The 9,971-nt window shown below is 44.2% G+C and overlaps 1 protein-coding gene across 1 annotated transcript in view; it reads left to right on the plus strand.

Moving 5' to 3' along the window:
* PTPN14 (protein tyrosine phosphatase non-receptor type 14) overlaps positions 1-9,971 on the plus strand; it is a 138,269-nt gene that overhangs the window by 81,724 nt on the left and 46,574 nt on the right. Inside the window, exon 4 of the mRNA XM_029933370.1 lies at positions 7,737-7,892. Within this exon, the coding sequence (XP_029789230.1) occupies positions 7,737-7,892 (156 nt within the window). The remainder of the gene's footprint in view (positions 1-7,736; positions 7,893-9,971) is intronic.

Consider the following 9,971-nt stretch of genomic DNA (forward strand, 5'->3'; position numbering starts at 1 on the left):
TGTGGTGTGAAAAGGCTACGAGAAAAACTTTCCCTTTTAAGGTTATCTTTGTCGAGTTAGAGTTTTAGCCTTGCTCCCCCCCCCCCCCCGCCCCGGATTGGGTTGGGTTATTTCAGTTTTGCACAGTTGCAGGAGTTTTGGCTCTGTAGTCTGCCTGACAATGCAGTTTTAATTGACCGTCTACTTGAACCTTCATTAAGTATAAAATCTTTCAGATAGTGCATGTGTCAGGTAGCAAACACATTATTATACTTGAATAATCATAAACTGAAATCTTCTCAGGGGTTTTGAGGATAGAGGGACGGAGAGAGGGAGGCGGTCAGATTTATCTCATTGTGTGCCTGTGTACTTACTGTTTGTCGGGTCCCGCAGACAGAGGACGGTGGGGGGGGCCACACGGCCACACTGTCTGTTATCTGGATTTACAGTTGTGAACACCCTTTGGAATGGATGGAATGTGCTCTTTCTCTCCTGTTGGTATCTCGGTCCATCTCGGTGTTAAAATGATGTTCCTTTGCTGTTCTGTACCCCAGAATTCTAGGACAGCTTGTGCTCAGTCCCCTGTCCTTAATAGTAGAGAAACTTGGACATCTCTTTCTGGCTTGCCCAGTGTCAACCAGAAAGCAATGCTGGTGTTTTGGTACATGCTGCACTCCCCTGGGAGAGCTGGGTTCCAGTTCATTCTAGCAAGATTTTTCAGATGTGGCTGATTGTGAAGGAAGTTTTCTGGTGGGGAAAGGGCGATTCAAGTCATTACACTTTCCTTCCTAATCACAGTAACAACCTGTTTTTCTCTCTCTTGCGCCTCTGCTTGTGTCTTATTATGTTTCCAGTAGTTGATGGAAAGCCTCACAGCCTGAGGAATGTAGGGATGGTACTGACATGCCCCTGTCTCCCTAAGTTGTCACAGCCCTACTGACTGTGCACAAGAGAGAAGCTGGTTTTACTGACCTTGAACTGTAGAGAAGGGAGAGGCAGACAGGAGCTGTCTGGTAATGACAGTCGTACTGCAGGTCGATAGTTACAGCTTACAGACTGCTTTCACTAACCTATTTTTAACTATGAGAAAGCTTTTTCTTTCTCTCTCAGATCTCCTTGGGCAGTGGGGGTAACAGGAGTGATGCATGGGTGATAGGTGCCGATCGTATAACTCATCAGGTGTTAACTTTTCTGTGATCCGTAATATAGAAGTACCCTGATTCAGCTGAAGAGTCAGTAAAGACTGTGTGTGACGCTGAGGATGAAATGCAGTCAGCTTTAAAAAAAAATCTGTATTGGGCGGGGCACCTGGGTGGCTCAGTCAGTTAAGTATCCGACTCTTGATTTTGGCTCAGGTCATGGTCTTGCCATGGGGTTAAGTTTGAGCCCCGTGTGGCACTCTGCACTGACAGTGTGGAGCCTGCTTGAGATTCTCTCTCTTTCTCTCTCTCTCTCCCTGTCTCTGCCCCTTCCCAGCTTATGTGTGCACATGTTTTCTCTCTCTCTCTTTCTAAATAAATTAATAAACATTCATAAATCTGCATAACAACATACATTTAAGGGCCATTTCTGGGTAGAGCCTCTCCTTCTGGGAGCTACGATCAGAGACCCTGCTCTCTAGATTTTACTCTGTCCCCCTGCGCATCTTACAATGTTGTTCACAAGTTATTAGAATGCAGATCTCAGTCTTCCTTTCCTCTATCTACCTCTGGGGGAGGAAAGTGAGATTTCCCAGAGGGAGGAAAACATCTGAATAATCATGGGTCAACTTACGATTATCCTATCATACATTTTTACAGAAAAGCCCCTCATACCAGTGTCTGTCTCACATGCTGTGGCACAATCTGATGGGGAGGAAGGAAGGCTGCTGGTTTCTCCAGGCCTTTCCTTAGAGGCACTGGGATCATAAAAATCACCAGGCAGTGGCGTTTTTATTTTCGTTTTTACTTTTCAACTTCAGTGGAACTGAGGACTTGCCCGCAGTGGCCAGGAAGCCGATTCCCCCCTCACCTGCCAGTGGGGGTGGCAAGCGGAAGGAGCGCACCCAGCTCCCGTCTGTGTGGCCCCGCCTTCAAGAGCAGTGTTACCTTGGGCAAGTCACTCTTCTCCCTCCACACGGTTTTCTTCTCTAAAAACAAAAGGGGAGGACTGCCCTTGACTTCCCTTATCAAACAACTTAGGCTAAATCATGCTGTGATGATGTATGACCCTGGATATGGATCTCTGTGGCCTTCGGAAACAAACCTTGTTTCTTGCTCCCATTACGTGACCCCTGTGTCTACTGCCTTCTTTTGCTGGAGCTCAGGCCAACCGAGCAGCTCTCCGACTTGGACGCTGTAGATCTCAGGGCAAAAGGAAACAGAAATGACTCAGAAGGCTTCGGTTCAGGAGTGGCACATGTCACTTCCACCCCCATCCCGCCGACCCCAGAGCCTAGTAGCACAGCTGATGAGGGAGGTGACTGGGTATGAGCCTTTCAGAGGGGAGGCCTCATGGAGAGCAACAGTTCGGAGCAATGGCAATGGCCGCCCCCACTCGTGTGTCCGCCGTCCTGTGATTCATGCCGAGAATGAGGAGTCCTCGAGTAGAAGCATGACCCGAACCAGCTCTTAAGGCTTTTGAACTTTCATAGCTTTTCTCTGTTGGAGGCCCTTCTGCTGCACTGGGTTTGGAATGACTGTTTCTCTTGTGGGAGGGGCGGCAGGAATATTTTCAAAGCAGTACATGCCTGGCCTCTGCGTTCCTCTCGCCTTATTTGTGGTTCTGCGGTAGTTGAGTCCATACTTTTCAGAACACCACATGGAATTTCTCAGAGAAGCAGCGACAGACCAGCGAGGAGAGCAGGGTTGCCTAAGTGCTTACATTCCCCATCCATGAGTTAAAAAGAGAGACTGAAGATCTTAGCGGCACCTCTGTAAATGTTGAGGATGCTATGATGGGGTGTGATTTTGAAAGAGTTCTTTGATGCAACAGACAGAAGAGCTGAATGCTCCATTGATTTGACCTGGTATGGCATTTAAAAAAAAAATTTCTTTTCAGAATCTTAGGGGAAGGAAGGAACTTGGAAAAGTCACTTGTTTTGTTGAGATTGAATGGAACTATTCCAGACAGATGAGACATCTAAATTTTTTTAAACATTTACTTATTTTTGAGAGACAGAGAGAGACAGATCATGAGCAGGGGAAGGGCAGAGAGAGAGGGAGACAAAGAATCCCAAGCAGGCTCCAGGCTCTGAGCTGTCAGCACAGAGCCCTACGCGGGGCTCAAACCCACAAACTGCGAGATCATGACCTGAGCCGAAGTTGGACATTCAACCCACTGAGCCACCCAGGCGCCCCCATATGAGACATCTAAAGACTGGTTCATATTATCTGTCAGTTTCCAGTTGTAATATTTCAAAGCAGACTATCAAGAAACTTTTGTTTCACCTAGAGAAATCAGAATTGTAATCTCTGTGGATTCAAAACAAAACAAAACAAAAAAACTTTGAAAATAGAAATGTTACCTTTATTTAACAAGCCTACTTTTGTTCACAAGCTCGTAGAGGAAGAGCATAATCCTAACCTAAAACCATTCATTGGACCCCAGTAGTCAGATGGGCTATTTCCAGGTCTTTGAATATGAAAAATATTACAAAGTTTTCCTGTGAGCTTGGGCTTTCAAAGAGGATCCCTTTGGAAAGTTGGCAAGTACTTACTTTCCTGGCATGAGGATTCGTGTTTTTTTTTTTCCCCTCCACCCAGAGCTATGACTGGGTGGAGTATACTTCCGTGAAATTGCATGTTTCCAAAATAGAATTCACTGTTGTATTTTACTGCCGTTAGAGTTGAAGCTCTAATCAAAAATAAGCAAAAACCAAACGTCCTAGAAATAGAATTTCAGCTCATATTCTCTAATTTAGTCTTCATATAAGATGGAATTACCATACTTTACAAAAGTGCCTTTTGAGCAAAAATGTACCAATCAAACAATTTCCAGAGTGGTCCAGATTTCCTTCTCCTTTCTGCAGCCTCACGTCGTCACATCCACAGTCTCGTGTGGTATCAGCAGCCTCTCATTAACTCCGTTCAGATTCTCTCACAGTCTGGATGGCTTCCAGGAAAGCGCCCTGCATCCTTCAGCTGCTCGTTCCTTAGCCTGTGTCTAACCTGGTGACCAGGAGCGACCCTGGTGTTGCTTGCTAGTGAGTTAGAACACACTGTTGCCTGGAATGGAAAGGGTCTATACCGGTACTTGCCCCTACGTTGTAGACATGATGGCTGTAGATCAAAGTTGGAATCAGCAGGATGAGAAAGCTACGATTGTTTTGCTGCAGATTATGTTCCTGAAGGGCGTCTCATGATCACAGGCTGTCGCTGTGGCAGATAATGCTAGGGTAATAGCTTTTAAAATGCTTCACTCTTTGGTTCTTAAAAACTGAGCCCTTAATAGTGCACTAGCGAGAGAACCATGACGTCAGTGGTCAGAGAGAGGATGAGCCTCCCGCCCAGGCAGAGGCTGTCAGAAACCTCTCGAGGAAGTCCCTCGGCTTCTAACCAACTTCTGTGTACAGGAAGTGCTTAATGAGTGTGAGTGTCCATATTTCTCCTGGGCTTGTGGAGCAGAAAATAAACCAGAACCGCTCAAGAAGGAGTGGATGCTAAGAGAAGAGATCCAGCATTGTAGGGTTAGGAGGAGGAGGTGGACTTTACTTACCATTTTTTCCTGCCTTGAAATTGTATGTTCTGGTTTGGTGTTGGTTGGTTGGTTTTTCTTTCTCTTTTTCTTTCTTTCTTTTTTTTTTTTTTTTTTTTTTTTGAGAATCCTAGTCCCATTGTACTTTTCTTCAATAAATGTAAGATTCCTTCCTATCCCGAGATTTGTTTCTGTTGTCCTTTGGTTGTTTTGTTTCCATGGTTTTGATGTCCTTTGACTTTTTTGAAGAAAATCACAGCAGGAGGTCTATCTCCTTTCACAGTGAACTCGTGACACTTAAAAAAGATCCTCTGATGACTTAGGACCCTCTTGCTTTCCTAGGTTTCCACAAGGAGGTGTTCTATATAAGAGCTGGCTAGGTTCGAAGTTTAAAAGATGAGCACTGGATGTTATATGGAAACCAGCTTGACAATAAACTATAAAAGAAAAAAAAAGATCTTCCATAAAAGACTCCTGGGCAGTTCTTAGTCTCTTAAAGGGAAAGTTACTTCACATGAATGAGTGGAGCTTTTACTGTTTCCTTGAGGCGCAAAGCAGGTGCCAGAAGAAAACCAAGAGTCAGGCTGGGGCACAGGGAAGGGACATGGCAGACACTGCCGAAGAGCCTGGAGGGAAGGGAACACAAACGGGAAACGTGCTGTGTTACATGGAATGGGAAGTAAGCTTCCAAAGCCCATGTTTTCCCTCCTAGTTCAAGTTCTGCTGAGCTTTCTCCCAGGAGATGAACTCATAGTATGCATCAGATTGTATTTTTGGACACAAATCTATTCTTCAAGAAAGGATGTAGAACCTGAGCTTTACCTGTCATTGACGTCATTTCTGTTGGACCTTTTGGTTTGCTGAATAAACCCGTGAAACGTCCGGTCCTCAGGACATGCCATGTGCAGAACTTGCCACCTTTTTCCCCTTGGAATGGGAGAAAGCGGGGTGACAGCAGGCGCTTATATTATGGGAGCGCATAGAACCACACTTCTGTACTGTTAACTCACCTCGGGTGAAACGTTTGGAAATGTGGAGCTTGAATACACTTGAACCTGGGGACTTAACTTCCGTGAACAGGAAACCAGAAGATACCATGTAACATATTTTAACTGTACCCATCCAGATTTCTTTAGTCTGTGATGTTTCAAGTAACTTGGTGTTTCTTTAACCTCATCCACAATCATTACTTAGAAATGTTTTCCTTTACTCTGATTCTCTGCTGAGAATCATGAAGAGACGGGCTAAGACTTCCCCTTTTTGCCCCATCGTAGACAGTTGTCTCAAACTCTTCCCCTTACTTCATCCCCAGGCAGTGCCTTCAATTTCAGAAGGTTTTAAGAAATATCCTACTGAGTATTTCTGCTCGGTAGGAGCAGAAACTGCTACTCCATTACCATCAGGACTACATGTTCTTATACGTAACCTGTATTCCTATTTGTTGGGATCTAGAATCCATGATGCTTCTAACCAGCTAAGGATAGATGTATCATAACTAGGTGAAACAGAGCGGTGTCCACTCATCCCGGAGCATGGAGGGTCACAAAGCTTTTCTCCACATACCAGGGACTTCTCTCTGATTATGTACATTCATTTATTTTTATGGTTTTTAATGTTTATTTATTTTTGAGAGGGTGAGAGACAGAGCGTGAGCAAGGGAGGGGCAAAGAGAGAGAGAGAGACACAGCCAAAGCAGGCTCCAAGCACTGACCTATCAGCACAGAGCCCAAAGCAGGGCTTAAACTCATGAACCGTGAGATCATGACTTGAGCTGAAGTCAGACGCTTAACCGACAGAGCCACCCAGACACCCCAATATACATTTCTTACTGTGAACAGGAAGTAAAACTATTGATTCAGCAGTGGAGCCTGTAAAACACAGATATTTTAGGCAAAAGGTAGGATGGGTGTAGGAAGGACAGGCTTCTATTACCTACTAAGTTTTACAAAAAAGACTTTTTAAGTAACTCAGTGTTGGTCCTTCTGATTTGCGTATAGGTGTTCCCCACCAGAGACTGACATGCTTGTCTCTACCCTGACCTGTAGACCCAAGAGGAGAGAAGAAGTGGAGACTCTGGTAGAGGAGACAGGGAGCCTGATTCCTTCCCTCAGATAGGCATTGGACTGATGTATGTAATGAAATCCGTGATAACAAAGTAGAGATGGTAATAATTAGCTCTCAGTGCTGGTTGCTTCTCTGTAAAAGAGTTGAGTTTGGATCACTCTTGAGCTCCCTGAATTGACATGTCCAAGTTTAGAAAAAGTAGAGTTATGATTACCAATCAGCATTTGCCAACAATTAATGCCAGGAAAAGTCTGTTAAGAGGTGACTGTTTTGAGTATGGTCAAAGGAAGTGGAGTCCTAGGAAGGAAGGTTTGGGGTGAGGAGATACCCAAGTGTTTAGGTGATTCCAAGAATATGGTTTTATTGGCGAGGGAACAATACATGTATCGGGTTCTGAGAACAGCGGGTCTGCTCTGAGGTGTAATGTTGTACACGGTACGTCCTATTCACCTGCGCTCTGCTGGTGGGAGAATGCACTTTGGGTTGGATTTTTGTGAGTCACGGACCTGCAGGGGTAGCCTCGCTCTCAGAAGCTTCATCCTGTCCATTAGCAGCAGGCCAAAGTATTTGGCCTGTTTGTGATCTGCCCTACCAAACTTTCAAGTTTAAAAAAAAAAGGGCATGTTTCCAGAACATTTTTAGGGATGCGCCACTGTTGAATGTAGGTTTGGCAGCTGGTGTTGCTGCGGGTGTCCAGGTGTGGAGGACCGTTTTGATTCCCCGGCCTCTGTTATGAAGAACAAGTCCTTATCGGCGTTTCATCCTATGCACATACAGTGAAATGATTTGATGAGAATGTTCTCAAACTGAGAGTGAACGGGATGTGGCACCTGCCGCGTCCAACAAAGATAAACACGGGCGGAGGGCACTTTCCGTCTTTTATGCAACTGACCTTTATCAGCATCACCTGGGTGTCCTGCTGTGTACACAGAGTTTGACATCGGGAGACACTGATGTTGTGGGAATGTATTCCAAGCATGTGTTTGTAAGGCTGTTTGTTCCTCTGTTCCCATGAACAGGTACCAGTATTACCTGCAAGTCAAAAAGGACGTGCTTGAAGGACGGTTGCGGTGCACGTTGGAGCAGGTGATCCGGCTGGCCGGCTTGGCCGTGCAAGGTGAGGAGCGTGGTGGCCGGCACGCGAGGTCCCACATTCAGTTTGACTGTGAGAAAAAGTGCGTTTAGTGAAACGGTCCCTTAGTAACTCTCACTTTTCATTTTAAGATCCATTAAAAACGCGGAAATGGTGATTCCTGGTGGCAGGCTGGTGGATTTCCCAAGGCTGCTTGCAAATTGCTCACGCTAGTATAATTTTAGTTTTATTTGAAGAAATAGCAGCTTTTATCCTGCCTTTAATTAAAGCTACACGCAGGGTTTGCCGAACATTTTCTCAGAATGATTCCACTGCCCATTGTGGTCAGATTTTGTGACTCTTTGACTTTCACATCAGTTTCAAGTGTGATCGCTTTAAGCATTGCAGTGTAATTTATACTCATACACTTAAAGAGAAATATATATGTATATAATACGTAATGTGAAACAACAAACACATAGTGAAGTACCTTCACCTTTCAATCTGTCCTCCTTCGATTTGTGAGAGCTATTTTTTAAATCTTTTTACGTTGTTACATATATTTTTACATATATTTATGTAACATGTTACATGACTTTTCCATATATTTATACATTACTTTTAATTGAGTGGTGACTTAATTTCCTTTAGTCATATTGGAAACAAGATAAAATACAATTAAAAAAATTTTTTTAACATTTATTTATTATTGAGAAACAGAGACAGCACATGAGCACAGGAGGGGCAGAGAGAAGGGAAAACACATTTCCCTTTCAGCGACTATTTTCTTTAAAATCGGTCCACGTCCAAATGGAACGCCAGTCGCCAAGTCCTTGCTGTGCGGACTGTAGTTGCAGAAGCTGTGAACTGAACTTCGCATCCCCAGTTCTGAACTGAACTTGAACCTTTTGAGTTCTCGGATGTCTAAAGAAGCAGGCGTCCCCTGATCTCCTCCATCCTGGAGTATTAGCAGTCTAGCAATTTTTGTTGGACATGCGATTCCTAGTAGTTAGCTGCTGTTGTTACCTTGTGGATGAAAATACACAAAATATATTGTATCCCGTCTGTCCACTTAAAGACTGGCAAGGGAAGAAATGGTGCCCAGAATGATACAAAAGAACAATTAGTGGTCATACGAGAAAGATCATCAAATGATGGAGAAGAAAGATCCCCTTTCGTAGGAAGGAGAGAAGACCCACTGTGTTCCTCCTCTGCAAATTGAATCTTTCACCTTTTAAAAGTTTTCTCCTCTGTTCACTTTATGACTCATTTTTCCTTCTGACTTTTCAATCATTGGGTTTATCACAGGCCTCCTGGATCCTGGATGTCCCTGGTGATAGCTTTCAGGGTAAAGGAAGTCGGAAAACTAACTCTGGCTTCTCTTTTCACTGAGTCCTTGAAGCTAGCCCTTCAGTCTGATGGAACTTCCCCTCGTTATCACATTTGTAAAATAATTTTCCCAAGAACCCTTGTTGGGCCCTTAGAAAGATACATCCACTTAGTTATAAGTCATGATGAAATACGATAACTGATGAGTAAACTTGAAAATGGGCCCAACATGTGATTACTGCTGCCTTGAACACCTCACCCAATTGCTCATGAGTTATGTGCGGAGTTTGTTGGGCGTGGCTTGGACTTCTCAGCAGCGTGTGTCCACCACCTTTCTGTGTGGACTCTTTCATTCTGTATCCCTTGTACCTTAAAGATACCCGCACACCCATTTCTACCACAGGCCAGATCTTTTATGTGAAATTAAGTCTGTATGCTGTTTGATCTTTTTTGAGAGCCAGTGGGATTTGATGCGAGACATGTATAGATCGGTGCTGTAGGCACGCTGTGTTCCTTCCGCGTGTGTTCAGGCATACCGTGGTGAGATAAAAACAGGACAAAACAGAATTGTTGGCCTCTTGCAACATGTCAGCTTGTTTAGGAGATGTAAAAATGTGCAGAGTTGCTTGCTGATGGTGATTTACAGTGGGACTTTCCAGCTGCAAATATTTGAAGAGATGCAGATGGGTTTGGCTCTTCAGTTCTCCCAATTAACCTGGAGGTAAAAAGTCCCCTTGGCAGATATTCTTAAGATAATGTGTGGGTGCATATTTAACAAATACATAAGTATAGGTTTGTTTTAAATTTTTAAAATAGCTCAGGGATCGCTTTCAAATTTCCCCATTTCCCCCCC

This window comes from Suricata suricatta, chromosome 3 (genome assembly GCF_006229205.1).
Source record: "Suricata suricatta isolate VVHF042 chromosome 3, meerkat_22Aug2017_6uvM2_HiC, whole genome shotgun sequence".
NCBI classification, from domain to species: Eukaryota; Metazoa; Chordata; class Mammalia; order Carnivora; family Herpestidae; genus Suricata; species Suricata suricatta.